Source organism: Bufo bufo, chromosome 4, assembly GCF_905171765.1.
Source record: "Bufo bufo chromosome 4, aBufBuf1.1, whole genome shotgun sequence".
Classification (NCBI taxonomy): domain Eukaryota; kingdom Metazoa; phylum Chordata; class Amphibia; order Anura; family Bufonidae; genus Bufo; species Bufo bufo.
The window spans coordinates 14,818,979-14,834,736 of record NC_053392.1 but is presented as its reverse complement, the minus strand read 5'-3'; the positions used below and the strand labels follow the sequence as shown (position 1 = coordinate 14,834,736).

At 48.8% G+C, this 15,758-nt stretch overlaps 2 protein-coding genes across 2 annotated transcripts in view; one reads left to right on the top strand and one right to left on the bottom strand.

Annotated features, from left to right (window-relative positions):
- Positions 1 to 5,864, top strand: part of IFT172 (intraflagellar transport 172) — a 94,231-nt gene extending 88,367 nt beyond the window's left edge. The window contains exons 36-48 of the mRNA XM_040426871.1: positions 1 to 99; positions 354 to 463; positions 1,997 to 2,060; positions 3,185 to 3,271; positions 3,713 to 3,829; positions 3,965 to 4,075; positions 4,196 to 4,315; positions 4,417 to 4,512; positions 4,723 to 4,782; positions 4,985 to 5,083; positions 5,278 to 5,431; positions 5,558 to 5,649; positions 5,734 to 5,864. Coding sequence (XP_040282805.1) covers positions 1 to 99; positions 354 to 463; positions 1,997 to 2,060; positions 3,185 to 3,271; positions 3,713 to 3,829; positions 3,965 to 4,075; positions 4,196 to 4,315; positions 4,417 to 4,512; positions 4,723 to 4,782; positions 4,985 to 5,083; positions 5,278 to 5,431; positions 5,558 to 5,649; positions 5,734 to 5,823 — 1,299 coding nt within the window. The 3' untranslated portion in view covers positions 5,824 to 5,864. The remainder of the gene's footprint in view (positions 100 to 353; positions 464 to 1,996; positions 2,061 to 3,184; positions 3,272 to 3,712; positions 3,830 to 3,964; positions 4,076 to 4,195; positions 4,316 to 4,416; positions 4,513 to 4,722; positions 4,783 to 4,984; positions 5,084 to 5,277; positions 5,432 to 5,557; positions 5,650 to 5,733) is intronic.
- A 798-nt stretch (positions 5,865 to 6,662) lies between these two features.
- KRTCAP3 (keratinocyte associated protein 3) lies at positions 6,663 to 12,355 on the bottom strand. Its single transcript, XM_040426870.1, has 7 exons — positions 12,293 to 12,355; positions 10,309 to 10,493; positions 9,742 to 9,801; positions 9,116 to 9,316; positions 7,520 to 7,654; positions 7,034 to 7,130; positions 6,663 to 6,857 (listed from the first exon to the last, which is right to left on the bottom strand). The coding sequence occupies exons 1-6, from the start codon at positions 12,330 to 12,332 to the stop codon at positions 7,047 to 7,049; spliced, it is 705 nt and encodes a 234-aa protein (XP_040282804.1). The 5' UTR covers positions 12,333 to 12,355; the 3' UTR covers positions 6,663 to 6,857; positions 7,034 to 7,046.
- Between the last annotated feature and the right edge of the window lie 3,403 nt (positions 12,356 to 15,758).

The following is a 15,758-nucleotide window of genomic DNA, read 5'->3' as shown; positions in this document are numbered from 1 at the left end:
GCGGCGGAGTTATCCATCAAATTCCTGGTTCCAAGCAGAAGTTTAGAAGTGATTCATCTCGTTGGCCCTAAGTTGATGTCTGCTGGAAAACACAATGCGGTGAGGACCCTCAGGCCCATAAATCTACAGGAAATGATTGGGGGCTCTCCAGTATCAGAAGGATGGACGCGACTTGGATAGTCAGGGATCTTTCCTACATATAGATGACAACCAGTACTCTTCTGAGTCCAGAAGATGGACAGGGCTCAGGATAGTGGGTGCTTGTCCCCTCCTGTATATATAGTAGAGGGGGAGAGGTTTCCATTGTCTAACAAGAGCTGGGAATAAATTATTTTTTTCTCACATGTGATCAGGCTGCGGAGTTGTATCTGAACATGGACCTCATTAAGGAAGCAATTGATGCCTTTATAGATGGAGAAGAGTGGAACAAAGCCAAGAGAGTGGCCAAGGAGCTGGACTCCAGGTATTGTCTCTATGCAGAATACACAGGACGAAAATGAGGGCTGGAGAAAGAGGCGAGGGGCGCCTGGTGAGGGCTGGAGAAAGAGGCGAGGGAGGCCTAGCGAGGGCTGGAGAAAGAGGCGAGGGGCGCCTGGTGAGGGCCGGAGAAAGAGGCGAGGGGCGCCTGGTGAGGGCCGGAGAAAGAGGCGAGGGGCGCCTGGTGAGGGCTGGAGAAAGAGGCGAGGGGCGCCTGGTGAGGGCTGGAGAAAGAGGCGAGGGGCGCCTGGTGAGGGCTGGAGAAAGAGGCGAGGGACTCCTGGTGAGGGCTGGAGAAAGAGGCGAGGGACTCCTGGTGAGGGCTGGAGAAAGAGGCGAGGGGCGCCTGGTGAGGGCTGGAGAAAGAGGCGAGGGGCGCCTGGTGAGGGCTGGAGAAAGAGGCGAGGGGCGCCTGGTGAGGGCTGGAGAAAGAGGCGAGGGGCGCCTGGTGAGGGCTGGAGAAAGAGGCGAGGGACTCCTGGTGAGGGCTGGAGAAAGAGGCGAGGGACTCCTGGTGAGGGCTGGAGAAAGAGGCGAGGGACTCCTGGTGAGGGCTGGAGAAAGAGGCGAGGGGCGCCTAGTGAGGGCTGGAGAAAGAGGCGAGGGACTCCTGGTGAGGGCTGGAGAAAGAGGCGAGGGGCGCCTGGTGAGGGCTGGAGAAAGAGGCGAGGGAGGCCTAGCGAGGGCTGGAGAAAGAGGCGAGGGGCGCCTGGTGAGGGCTGGAGAAAGAGGCGAGGGGCGCCTGGTGAGGGCTGGAGAAAGAGGCGAGGGGCGCCTGGTGAGGGCTGGAGAAAGAGGCGAGGGGCGCCTGGTGAGGGCTGGAGAAAGAGGCGAGGGGCGCCTAGTGAGGGCTGGAGAAAGAGGCGAGGGGCGCCTGGTGAGGGCTGGAGAAAGAGGCGAGGGGCGCCTGGTGAGGGCTGGAGAAAGAGGCGAGGGGCGCCTGGTGAGGGCTGGAGAAAGAGGCGAGGGACTCCTGGTGAGGGCTGGAGAAAGAGGCGAGGGACTCCTGGTGAGGGCTGGAGAAAGAGGCGAGGGACTCCTGGTGAGGGCTGGAGAAAGAGGCAAGGGACTCCTAGTGAGGGCTGGAGAAAGAGGCGAGGGGCGCCTGGTGAGGGCTGGAGAAAGAGGCGAGGGACTCCTGGTGAGGGCTGGAGAAAGAGGCGAGGGACTCCTGGTGAGGGCTGGAGAAAGAGGCGAGGGGCGCCTGGTGAGGGCTGGAGAAAGAGGCGAGGGGCGCCTAGTGAGGGCTGGAGAAAGAGGCGAGGGGCGCCTAGTGAGGGCTGGAGAAAGAGGCGAGGGACTCCTGGTGAGGGCTGGAGAAAGAGGCGAGGGGCGCCTAGCGAGGGCTGGAGAAAGAGGCGAGGGACTCCTAGTGAGGGCTGGAGAAAGAACAGCGAGTGATGTTTGTGAGAAATGAAGAGACAGAGGAAGAGTTTAGTATGAAGGGTGAAGGGCGCACAGGCAGGGACTTGCATGAACCCTCCTTGTCCATCACAGTGTGATCATATTTTTCGCTCAGGTATGAGCAGTATGTGGATGAGAGATATAAGGATTACCTGAAGAACCAGGGAAACGTGGACTCGGTGAGATGAGCGCACATTATACATATTGTATAGGGATAGTCATCTGTGCTCCCTAATGTCTCTGTACCGCTCCATGTGACTCCCCCCATCCTCTGTACCGCTCCATGTGACTCCCCCCATCCTCTGTACCGCTCCATGTGACTCCCCCCATCCTCTGTACCGCTCCATGTGACTCCCCCCATCCTCTGTACCGCTCCATGTGACATCCCCCCCATCCTCTGTACCGCTCCATGTGACATCCCCCCCATCCTCTGTACCGCTCCATGTGACTCCCCCCATCCTCTGTACCGCTCCATGTGACTCCCCCCATCCTCTGTACCGCTCCATGTGACATCCCCCCCATCCTCTGTACCGCTCCATGTGACATCCCCCCCATCCTCTGTACCGCTCCATGTGACATCCCCCCCATCCTCTGTACCGCTCCATGTGACATCCCCCCCATCCTCTGTACCGCTCCATGTGACATCCCCCCCATCCTCTGTACCGCTCCATGTGACATCCCCCCCATCCTCTGTACCGCTCCATGTGACATCCCCCCCATCCTCTGTACCGCTCCATGTGACATCCCCCCCATCCTCTGTACCGCTCCATGTGACATCCCCCCCATCCTCTGTACCGCTCCATGTGACATCCCCCCCATCCTCTGTACCGCTCCATGTGACATCCCCCCCCTCCTCTGTACCGCTCCATGTGACATCCCCCCCATCCTCTGTACCGCTCCATGTGACATCCCCCCCATCCTCTGTACCGCTCCATGTGACTCCCCCCATCCTCTGTACCGCTCCATGTGACATCCCCCCCATCCTCTGTACCGCTCCATGTGACATCCCCCCCATCCTCTGTACCGCTCCATGTGACATCCCCCCCCATCCTCTGTACCGCTCCATGTGACATCCCCCCCCATCCTCTGTACCGCTCCATGTGACATCCCCCCCATCCTCTGTACCGCTCCATGTGACATCCCCCCCATCCTCTGTACCGCTCCATGTGACATCCCCCCCATCCTCTGTACCGCTTGTATCATGTCCCGTGCACTGTATGAAGTCCTCTGTGCCACTCTGCGTGACATCTCCTCCCTCGCTGTCTGTGGACACTTCTGTACTTTCATTTTGTATCGTTTCCAGCTTGTCGGGGTTGATGTCATGGCTGCTCTGGACATGTATGCTGAGCGCGGGCAGTGGGAGAAGTGTATAGACATCGCTGGGAAGCAGGTGAGGAGAGAGCGCAGAGCAGTGTTATAAACCAGCAGAGGATGCTGTAGACGGACACCGCTCGTCCATGCTGGGCAGTGCACATCCGTAGTGGACAGCACCGGAGAGAAACCACAACACTCTAAGATTACGTTCACAGTTTTAATAAACATGTGTCCAGGCCGAGCCCAGGTTGGTGGAGAGAGTCCAGCCTCTTAGTAGCTCTACCAGATGCTTCAGTCCTATCTGGACCTTTCTCATCAGCATGTGTGTAGAGCCTGGGTCAGGGCTGGAACCTCTGGTAGGATTACTCTGCTTTATGTCTACTGACCAGGACAACTAGGTGTATACCAACTGTCTTCTGGATCTGTATGACGGCCGAGGCCTCTGCAGGCACCATACATGAGCAGGCCAGGTGTAGTAGACAGCAGGCACGTATTGACCTGAGTATCTTTATCACAGAGTTACAAGGTGCTCCATAAATATGTCGCCCTGTTTGCCACACATCTCATCAAAGATGGAAACTGGGAGAAGGCACTTGCCTTGTATGTCCAGCACGGAGCTCCAGCTAATGCCCAGGTACGTTTACTTCGAGAAGATCTGCCCATGTTATGTACCTGACCTGCTCTGTGCTCCTCGCATACCTCACTGTCCATGTCCTTCATTCATTATCTTCAGATATTCTGACTGTTTATGTTGTGCTTTCTTGACCAGAACTTCAACATCTATAAACGGATCTTCATTGAGATGGTGAACAGTGAGGGAATGAACTGTGCAGAAGTGTACCACACGTGGGCAAACCTCCGAGACATGCTGTACAACCTGGTAAGACTGCCGTTATGTTGGTGGGGTCACTTCCAGTGGTGCCTCATCTATGCAGAGGATATCCAGAGCACCACGCTTGAGGGGTCTCTGCAGGCACCTACAGTCTCTTGTCTTTGACAGTGCGAGAATCTGATGAAGTCCAGTGAAGTGAATTCTCCAGCGCACCAGGAGTTTGAACAGATGATGCTGACCGCCCATTATTACTCCACCCGTTCCGCATCCCAGGGAGTCCAGCAGTTGGTGAGAGCATGAACCCAAACTTCGGAGCACTGTCCCCCTGCTGCTCCTCTCCCGCCATCATCTCTTTACCTTCCTCACGTTTTGACTCTTCTTAATCTTAGGACGTTGTAGCTGCAAAGCTCTGTGTCTCTTTGCTGCGTCACACGGATCTTCTCCCTGCAGACAAGGCCTTCTATGAGGCTGGAATGGCGTCGAAGGTAATAGTATGTGTGTGTGTGTGTCGTGAGTGAATGACACCTTCAGAATGGAGGCAAATAGATCAGATCTGGTGCAAAGAAAACACGTAGCAGTGGGTTACAGCCATGCTCTCCTGGACAGGTGGAAGCAGACTGGTTTCTGTGGGCAACTTCTACTCTTACAATTGTCTCCCTCCTAAGCCATGTTTTGCTTTTTCTGTGCTCCTGCAGGCGATGGGATGGGAAAACTCGGCCTTCATCTTCTTGAACAGATTTTTGGACCTGGTAGATGTAAGTGATAACGTGTCTGCTGGAGGGTATAAGCTGTAAGTACGAGGGATGACTGGAGCACAGGGTGGAGTAAACACTATAAAAAGGAGCATTGCAGGAAAGGGTACAGTCGCAGCACTGTGTATGTGGTCATGCTAACCCGTGTCAGTTATCCAGACTATTACAATACACAAGGTGTCATCTTCTGTTGTGTCCTTCACAGGCCATCGAGGAGGGGAACCTGGATGCCCTCGACCACTCAGATTTCCAGTCTACAGATATTCCCTTCGAAGTTCCGCTCCCTGCAAAGCAGCACATTCCGGTGAGATCACAAATCCAGCCGCTGCTCACTGTCCTTACGTTGTGCATGTGGGTGTCTCTGTATGAGGCTGATGCTACAGGGGGGCTTTGGCTAAAACTTTGCAGCGACCCCAGAATCACAAAAATGCTGAATTTTTGGCCATTCTGAGGCACCATCTATCCCCTATCGCCTAACTGTTATGACTACTTTGCCAGGTGGAAAAGCGAGAGGAGGTGAGAGAATGGGTGCTGGCCGTTTCCATGGACCAACGTGTGGAGCAAGTCCTTCCAGTTGATGAGAGGGGCGTCTATGAGGCGTCGTTGGTGGCCGCCAACAGCGGGATCCGGTCGCTTCCTTGTGTGATCACAGGTGAGGTGGCCATGTTGCTGATGCGACAGTTCTGAGAGAAGAAGTGGTTCTCTAATGTCTCCTTCCTCCTGACTGGCCGCCACGGGAGAAGAAGTCTAATGTGTGATGTCACGTTTTCTCCCGCAGGGTATCCCGTGCTCAGGAACAAGGTAGAATTCAAACAGCCGGGCAAAGCCGCAAACAAAGACGACTGGAACAAATTCCTCATGGCCATTAAGGTAAATAAGAATTTCAACCCTCTGACAACCTTCTTCAGGCTCTCGTTTTCCTTTCTGATGAGTACTCTGTTCTGCCATCCACAGACCAGCCACAGCCCAGAGTGCCAGGATGTGCTGAAGTTCATCAGTCGGTGGTGCGGAGCGCTCCCCAACACCAGCTTCTCCTTCCAGTGAGAAGAGCCCAGTTCTGTAGTAATAAATGCTGTGACGTGCTATGTTACTGGTCTTCTCTGATCATCCAAAGCTGGACACAGGAGACCACGTGTATGCTAGCCCCTCCCAAATAGTCTGACTCCACCCATTCTACATACAGGAGGAGACCACATGCGTCGTAGACCCCCCCCCCCCCTTCCCACACACACACACACACAGTGACTGTCATCAGTAGATTGGGCAAAGGGGTTGTCTGGTTTCTGATATTAATGGCCTACCCTCAGGACAGGTCACCAATATCAGATCGGTGGTTGTCCATCTCCTGGCACCCCACCGATCAGCTGTTTGAAGAGACTGCTCTCTGTCCAGTGAATAGGATCCGAATCATTGGCAGGGGTGCCAGGAGATGGACCCCTGCTAGTCCAGGGCAAAACAGGACAAACCCTTTAAGGTTACCAGATGGCTTTGGATCACTTCAAAGCCAAAAACAATTTCCTTAGAAGTCACACACAACTGTATATTCGATCAATGGCCGAGCCTTAGTTTTTTTTGCGGAGAGCACACAGTTGCTGTATGAATTTCTGTCCCACAAACAGGGTAGAACATGTCTTATTGTCCAGGTAGCGGACAAGAACAGACATTTTTACAATAGCAGCGGACAGGTGGGATGCACATGGCCGCATCCGTGTTTCTCATACTGCAAAACATATGATCGTGTCAATGATCAAGAACAAAGGTGACAGCAGCGAGGGCCTGAGCAAGACAAGCTCGTCGGTTCCTCATTCTGTGTGCAAAAGATATACAGATACCCGAGCCCAGGGATTGGGAACTTAGTGCCGAGATGTAGACGAGGCATGAAATAGTAAGAAAATCAGTTTTATTCACAAAATATAAGGAAAATCATTGAACATGAGACGAGCAAATGTACAGCAAATACACAAAAGAGTAAAAAAAAATAAGCTGTGAATGAGAAGCCATGTGGGCTGAGGATCTGGGGACGCCAGCTCAGTCAGTGCATCCAGCCTGACCCAGGCCTCTGAGCAGCAGAAGCACATCTGTAATACAATGCATGAAGATCAAGATCATCCTCCTCCATTACACCACTACTGCAGTAGAGAGCATCCTCCCCAATGTGTCCCGATGGTGGGCAGAATGACGAGTGGCTCATCGACACAGACACTTCCGAGAGGTCATTAGCCAAACCATCTGGTGAGAGAACCAGGACACTCACCTCCAGGACAACTCTATGCTCGGGCCTCTATCAGCTGGTGGGTCTCTGGCCTCGGCGCATCCTCCAGCCTCTCCTTCTCTGCATCCTCTTCCTGCAGCTGAGACACAATCATGTTAGCACAGGTGTTCAGAGGTCCCACAACTCTGATGGAGCCAACTCTAGTGTTGTGTGGGCGATCCCTAAATGGTAGCAAACTGGATTGGCAAGAATCTAGTTACATCTTTGTATCAACATAGTCAGACATACTGTAAAGATTACCAAATGTTCTCCACCTACGTGAGGTTGGGGGTCGTGTATAGTGAAGGGCTTACCGGCTACAACAACTTCTATTGTGGTATACAACCCTTGTAACATGGTGGTGTCACCCAGTGAAGCTGATGGCACTGGAGAAGGTATACTTTAGGTACAGAACATGACATTAAACATTGCGTTTTAGAAAGAGAATCCAAGCCTGCACCCAACAGACTATCCTGGATGTGTACATACCCTCTGTCTCTGATAAGTCTCTCCACATGGACCAATCCCTCGAAGGATGAATGCCACCACACAACAACGGATGGAGAGCACCGTCTCCACTAAACTAAAGAACATGGAAGGGAACCAGAGAGCCAGGGTGGTGTCCTATATCGAAGAAGACACAATGGTTTTACCAAGCGAAGGCAGACATTGACCACAAGAGCAGTAACACCATGGATGAGGAGGGTGCAAAAGCTAATGAATGGATAGGCTGCAGGATCAGTCGGAGTGGAGAAAACTTTCAGACGGAGAGGGGCAACAGAGACAGATACAGTCCTGATCAAAAGTTTAAGACCACTTGAAAAATGGCAAAAAATCCTATTTAGCATGGCTGGATCTTAACAAGGTTCAAAGTAGAGCTTCAACATGCAACAAGAAGAAAATGGGAGTGAGACAAAACCTTTTTTGAGCTTTCAATTTAATGGAAACAACAAATAAACTGAAACAGGCAGTTTTTCAGCTGATCAAAGTTTAGGACCAGACCTCCAAAAAAAAAAAAAAACTAAACCCCCCCCCCCCAAAAAAACAGAAATCTAACTTCCAAACATGAACTCAGTAATGAGTAGCTCCGTCGTTCTTGTTTCGGCATGCTTGATGCAAGCGTTTCCATGAGGTGAGTGGGAACATTTCTTCAAGTGGTGAAGACGGCCGCACGAAGGCCATCTACTGTCTGGAACTGCTGTCCATTTTTGTAAACTTCCCTTGCCATCCATCCCTAAAGGATCTCAATTGGATTTAAACGCACCCCAGACCATTATGGCGCCCCCTCCACTGTGGCGCGTAGAAAACATCTCAGGTGGGATCTGCTTGTCATGCCAGTAACGTTGGAAACCATCAGGACCATCAAGGTTACATTTTTTCTCATCAGAGAATAAAACTTTCTTCCACCTTTTGAATGTCCCATGTTTGGTGCTCTCTTGCCAAGTCCAAACAAGCAGTTCTGTGGCGTTCAAGGAGACGAGGTCTCAGATGCCGTCTGATGGTTATGGGGCTGCAGTCAGCACCAGTAAGGGCCTTTATTTGGGTCGAGGATCGTCCAGTGTCTTGACGGACAGCCAATTGGATCCTCCGGCTCAGTGCTGGTGACATTTTTTGGGTCTTCCACTTGACTTTTCTGTTCCATAACACTTAGGATCATTTAAGAAATTCCAAATGACTGTCTTACTGCGTCCCACCTCAGCAGCGATGGCGCGCTGTGAGAGACCCTCCTTATGCAGTTCAACAACCCGACCACGTTCAAAAAGGGAGAGTTTTTTTGCCTTTGCCATCACAACGTGTGACTACCTGACAGAAAATGACAATGAATCCACATCTTTGCACAGATTTGGCCTTTTAAAGGCATGTGGTCCTAAAATTTGGATCAGCTGAAAAACAGCCTGTTTCAGTTTATTCGTTATTTCCATTAAATTGAATGCTCAAAAAATGTTTTGTCTCACTCCCATTTCTTCTTGTTGCATGTTGAAGCTCTACTTGGAACCTTGTTAAGATCCAACAATGTAAAATATGATTTTTTGCCATTTTTCAAGAGGTCTTAAACTTTTGATCAGGACTGTATAATGCACTTACGTAGATCCGTGTTGTGTCAAAGGGGCACTCGTTGCTCATGATGACTGAGCGGGTATCTGCAGGTAGGACTGTTGAGTTACATCCAGAAATTAGGTTCTTGCCCCCATTAGCAATGGTTAACGACACCGACAATACAAGACCCAGAAAACATGCTGCTGAGAGCAGGGCGTTCAGCAGAGAGATGACCAGGAGTGACCAGTGCTGCAGACACAAACAGGGACATCATAATTCACAATTGTAGAAGGAACAGTCTAGAGGTGGAGAAGACACATGCATCAGGTGGAAAGGGACTCCAGAGATAGAAACAGGAGTCAGACCTACATGGAGAAATGTATCCAGAGATAGAACAACACAGGCACCAAGACCTATACAGAGAGGGATCTCCAGAGATAGAAGACAGGAGCATCAAGACCTACAGGGAGAAGAGTCTCCAGAAATAGAATACAGGTGCACCAGGATCTTCACAGACAGGTATCAGGTCCTACAGGGAGAAAAGGGTCCAGAGACCAAGCATCAGGACCTATACTGAGAGGGATCTCCAGAGATAGAAGACAGAGGTGTCAGGACTCACAGGTAGAGAGGTCTTCAGAGAAAGATAAAGCAGATGGGTACTAGAGGAGACTTACAATTCTGGGGACGCCCAGGTTCCGTGAGGCGAGGATTGCGCAGATCCCTGTTGAGATACTCTGTAGAAATACCAGAGAATCGTAGAAGATCAGGATGAGGAGGAAAGCTGAGATTTACACCTAGGCATGCCAGTATAAAAGGACCAAACATGTTCTGCCAACAACCATTGTCTGGGTTATTGGAAGCAGCTCATGAAGGCCACCCACATTCTAGCTGGACCAGGGGTCCTCCACAACTTTGACTTTCAGCAAAAGTAGTAAAAAATTGTGGCTTTCAAATAAACACATCTTACTGATATTTCTCATAAAAATGGTTTACAGCTTAGTTGTTTCTGTACATTCAGTGACCTCACGTGCAGCTCTGAGGGAGGACACTGGGTCCCTTCATTCTCATGATCGTTGGGGACCCCAGGATCAAAAGAACTGTCTTTTGTGACCAGGGGCCACATGGACTATAAAACCTGCACTCAGTGTTGAGTTCCAAGAGGTAAAACCGCTGTGGAGGGGACACAAGGAGCCACATCTCAGGAATCCACTTTAGTGCCCTCAGGAGATACCAGTACTCACCAACAGCCCGGACACCACAGAGATGATGTTGGCGGCGTAGTATTCTGGGCTCACCCGCTTTTCTGGATTAGCCACGTGCCGCAGAACAGTACCATGAACGATGGCGCCCAAGATGAAATTGACATGGCCTACCAAGATCAGCACAATCCCAGCTTTCATCAACTTCCGAGGGCCCTTCTCCAGATCTAAGAGAACAAAAGTCAGTCACCCTATGACAAAATCATCATCTAGAGCAGCGGTGGCCAAACCTGGTCCTGAAGATCTAGTAGGTGCGGGTGATATCCAGATCACTAGTGCTGCCATGTACCCCCAGTCAGGAGAACGTGGACTGTCGGGCAGGGGTCATGACAACTACACAAACTATATGAAGGCTCCATGTATGCACATACTTACAACCTAGAGGGCAGATGTAGGCATGTTTGCCACTTTATGGGAGGGAACAGTTGTACCAGTCATGTCTTATATAGAGCCCACAGTGCAGAGAGAAAGTAAGTGAACCCTTGAATTTATAGGCCAATAGATCCTCCTTTAGCAGCAATCACCAAATGTCCCATAGGAACCATACACCCCTTAGAAGCCTATTGGCGCTGTGCAGGATCCATCTACCCCTTAGAAGCCTATGGGCGCTGTGCGGGATCCATCTACCCCTTAGAAGCCTATGGGCGCTGTGCGGGATCCATCTACCCCTTAGAAGCCTATTGGCGCTGTGCGGGATCCATCTACCCCTTAGAAGCCCATGGGCGCTGTGCGGGATCCGTATACCCCTTAGAAGCCCATGGGCGCTGTGCGGGATCCGTATACCCCTTAGAAGCCCATGGGCGCTGTGCGGGATCCGTATACCCCTTAGAAGCCCATGGGCGCTGTGCGGGATCCGTATACCCCTTAGAAGCCCATGGGCGCTGTGCGGGATCCGTATACCCCTTAGAAGCCCATGGGCGCTGTGCGGGATCCATCTACCCCTTAGAAGCCTATGGGCGCTCTCATGCTACCGGGGTCGCCGATTCTAATGCAGGGGGTCGCCGATTCTAATGCAGGGGGTCGCCGCTTCTAATGCAGGGGGTCTTCGCTTCTAATGCAGGGGGTCTTCGCTTCTAATGCAGGGGGTCTTCGCTTCTAATGCAGGGGGTCTTCGCTTCTAATGCAGGGGGTCTTCGCTTCTAATGCAGGGGGTCTTCGCTTCTAATGCAGGGGGTCTTCGCTTCTAATGCAGGGGGTCTCCGCTTCTAATACAGGGGGTCTCAGCTTCTAATACAGGGGGTCTCAGCTTCTAATACAGGGGGTCTCAGCTTCTAATACAGGGGGTCTCAGCTTCTAATACAGGGGGTCTCAGCTTCTAATACAGGGGGTCTCAGCTTCTAATACAGGGGGTCTCAGCTTCTAATACAGGGGGTCTCAGCTTCTAATACAGGGGGTCTCAGCTTCTAATACAGGGGGTCTCAGCTTCTAATACAGGGGGTCTCAGCTTCTAATACAGGGGGTCTCAGCTTCTAATACAGGGGGTCTCAGCTTCTAATACAGGGGGTCTCAGCTTCTAATACAGGGGGTCTCAGCTTCTAATACAGGGGGTCTTCACAGGTTGTTGGACATTTTAGCATCTTTCTCATTTACACATCAGATGTAACGGGCGCCTGTACCGGGACCGGAGACAGAGAGAAGGGGGTGAAGACTTATCACAGCCTCCAGCATCACAGGCTGTCTCTCTCCGTGTGCGGTAAGGGGGGGGGCTGTCTCTCTCTGTGTCGGGGCTGTCTCTGTGCAGGCTGTCTCTCTCTGTGTCGGGGCTGTCTCTCTCTGTGTCGGGGCTGTCTCTGTGCAGGCTGTCTCTCTCTGTGTCGGGGCTGTCTCTCTCTGTGTCGGGGCTGTCTCTCTCTGTGTCGGGGCTGTCTCTCTCTGTGTCGGGGCTGTCTCTCTCTGTGTCGGGGCTGTCTCTCTCTGTCTCAGTGCTGTCTCTCTCCCTCTCTCTCTGTCAGGACCCCGCACTCACCGAAGCCGCAGACTTGGCCTCCGCTCCTCCCTGCCGCCATGTTTCCGCTCACCTGGAACACACCTGTGGTCACATGATCTATACTAAGCCACGCCCACTGACGTCACTGCACAGCGCACCTGTGCTGGCAGAAACATCACAGGTAGATAATGACTGCAACTCCCATCATCTGTTCTACAATATCACCTGTACATTATATATCACCTGTACATTATACATCACCTGTACATTATATTATATATCACCTGTACATTATATTATATATCACCTGTACATTATACATCACCTGTACAGTATATTATATATCACCTGTACATTATACATCACCTGTACATTATATTATATATCACCTGTACATTATATTATATATCACCTGTACATTATATTATATATCACCTGTACATTATATATCACCTGTATATTATATTATATATCACCTGTACATTATACATCACCTGTACATTATATTATACATCACCTGTACATTATATTATATATCACCTGTACATTATATTATATATCACCTGTATATTATATTATATATCACCTGTACATTATATTATATATCACCTGTACATTATATATCACCTGTATATTATATTATATATCACCTGTACATTATACATCACCTGTACATTATATTATATATCACCTGTACATTATACATCACCTGTACATTATATTATATATCACCTGTACATTATATTATATATCACCTGTACATTATATATCACCTGTATATTATATTATATATCACCTGTACATTATACATCACCTGTACATTATATTATATATCACCTGTACATTATACATCACCTGTACATTATATTATATATCACCTGTATATTATATTATATATCACCTGTACATTATACATCACCTGTACATTATATTATATATCACCTGTACATTATATTATATATCACCTGTACATTATATTATATATCACCTGTACATTATATATCACCTGTACATTATATTATATATCACCTGTACATTATATTATATATCACCTGTACATTATATTATATATCATTTGTACATTATATTATATATCACCTGTACATTATATTATATATCACCTGTACATTATATTATATATCACCTGTACATTATACATCACCTGTACATTATATATCACCTGTATATTATATATCACCTGTATAGTATATATCACTTATACATTTTACATCACCTGTACATTATATTATATATCACTGGTCAGACCACACATGGAGTACTGTGTACAGTTCTGGGCTCCTGTAAACAAGGCAGACATAGCAGAGCTGGAGAGGGTCCAGAGGAGGGCAACTAAAGTAATAACTGGAATGGGGCAACTACAGTACCCTGAAAGATTATCAAAATTAGGGTTATTCACGTTAGAAAAAAGACGACTGAGGGGAGATCTAATTACTATGTATAAATATATCAGGGTTCAGTACAGAGATCTCTCCCATCATCTATTTATCCCCAGGACTGTGACTGTGACGAGGGGACATCCTCTGCGTCTGGAGGAAAGAAGGTTTGTACACAAACATAGCAGAGGATTCTTTACGGTAAGAGCAGTGAGACTATGGAACTCTCTGCCTGAGGAGGTGGTGATGGTGAGTACAATAAAGGAATTCAAGAGGGGCCTGGATGTATTTCTGGAGCGTAATAATATTACAGGCTATAGCTACTAGAGAGGGGTCGTTGATCCAGGGAGTTATTCTGATGTCTGATTGGAGTCAGGAAGGAATTTTTCATTCCCCTAAAGTGAGGAAAATTGGCTTCTACCTCACAGGGTTTTTTTTTGCCTTCCTCTGGATCAACTTGCAGGATAACAGGCCGAACTGGATGGACAAATGTCTTTTTTCGGCCTTATGTACTATGTTACTATGTTACTATGTTACCTGTACATTATACATCACCTGTATATTATATTATATATGATCTGTACATTATACATCACCTGTATATTATATATCACCTGTACATTATACATCACCTGTATATTATATATCACCTGTACATTATACATCACCTGTATATTATATTATATATCACCTGTATATTATATTATATATCACCTGTATATTATATATCACCTGTACATTATACATCACCTGTATATTATATATCACCTGTATATTATATATCACCTGTACATTATACATCACCTGTATATTATACATCACCTGTACATTATACATCACCTGTATATTATATTATATATCACCTGTATATTATATATCACCTGTACATTATATATCACCTGTATATTATATTATATATCACCTGTATATTATATTATACATCACCTGTACATTATATGTCACCTGTACATTATATATCACCTGTATATATCACTTGTACATTATATTCTGTATCTCCTGTACATTATACATCACAGTGGATTTCACCCTTTAGAGACAGTGAAATTTGATGGCGTTTGCGCTGTGAAGAACGCGTATAATGCACGCGGTGAGGGAAGGGCGAGAAAATTCTAAAGGTGATTGGGTGTTAAGTGGCTGTAAGTAACAGAGGAACGGGTCTAAAGAAATACTAAAAAGGAGTCTGGAGGGGATAGAGGTGACTAGAGGATAGAGAAGTTTGGAGTGCTGGAGGACAGAGGTGTCTGGAGAGAACAGTGAAGTCTGGAAGGGAGAGGGGAATTTGGAGGAGACAAAGGAGTCTGGAGAGGACCAAAGAGAAGAAAGAGGAGTCTGGATGAGACAGGGGATTCTTGAAGGGACAGAGTAGTCTCAAGTTGTCAGAGGTGTCTAGAGAAGACAGGGGAGTCTGCAGGAAGACAGAGGAGTCTGGAGAAGACAGGGGGACCAAGATGACAGAGTGGTCTATATGGGAGAGAGGAGCCTTGTGAAGGACAGAGGAATCTGGAGGGGACAGATGTGTCTAGAGGGGACACAAGTGTCTGATGGAAGACTGAAATGTTTGGCCAGAACAGAGAAATCTGGAGGAAACCGAGGAGTTGTCTGGAAAGGAAAGAAGAGTCTAAAGGGAACTGAGGAGTGTGGAAGAAACAAAGGAGCCTGGAAGGGACCATAGAAAGGGAAAGCGATATGTAAAAAAGACAGAGGTATCTGGACGACACAGAGGGGTCGTGAGGAGAATAGAGGGATCTAGAAGGTAAAGAAGATTGTGAAGAGGAACAGAGGAATTTGTTGGGGGCAGCGGAGTCTGGAGGGAACTGAGGATCCTGAAGAGGACAGATGAGTGTAGATGGGACAGAGGTGTTTGGAGAAGGACAGTAGGGACTGGAAGGGTCCTTGGTATTTGGAGGGGTCAGGGGGGGTCGGAAGGAGAACAGAGTGGTCTAGAAAGGGCAAGGGAGTCTAGGGGTGGTCTGGAGGGAACAGGAATATCAAGGGGGACAGGGGAGTTGGAAGAGGATAGAAGATCCTCCCGAGGAAGCCTATTGGAGAAACTCGATGAGGTGTATGAGGACTACATCGGTTCACAATAT

Bases quoted from the DNA above. Each gene is read 5' to 3' on its own strand.
- KRTCAP3 (XM_040426870.1), bottom strand. From the start codon at position 12,332: ATGGCGGCAGGGAGGAGCGGAGGCCAAGTCTGCGGCTTCG. The intron at 7,655-9,115 runs GTAAGTGCATTA...TCTTCGATATAG, and splicing joins TTGACACAACACGGATCTAC to GACACCACCCTGGCTCTCTG. The intron at 7,131-7,519 runs GTATGTACACAT...ATTGTGTCTCAG, and splicing joins AGACTTATCAGAGACAGAGG to CTGCAGGAAGAGGATGCAGA.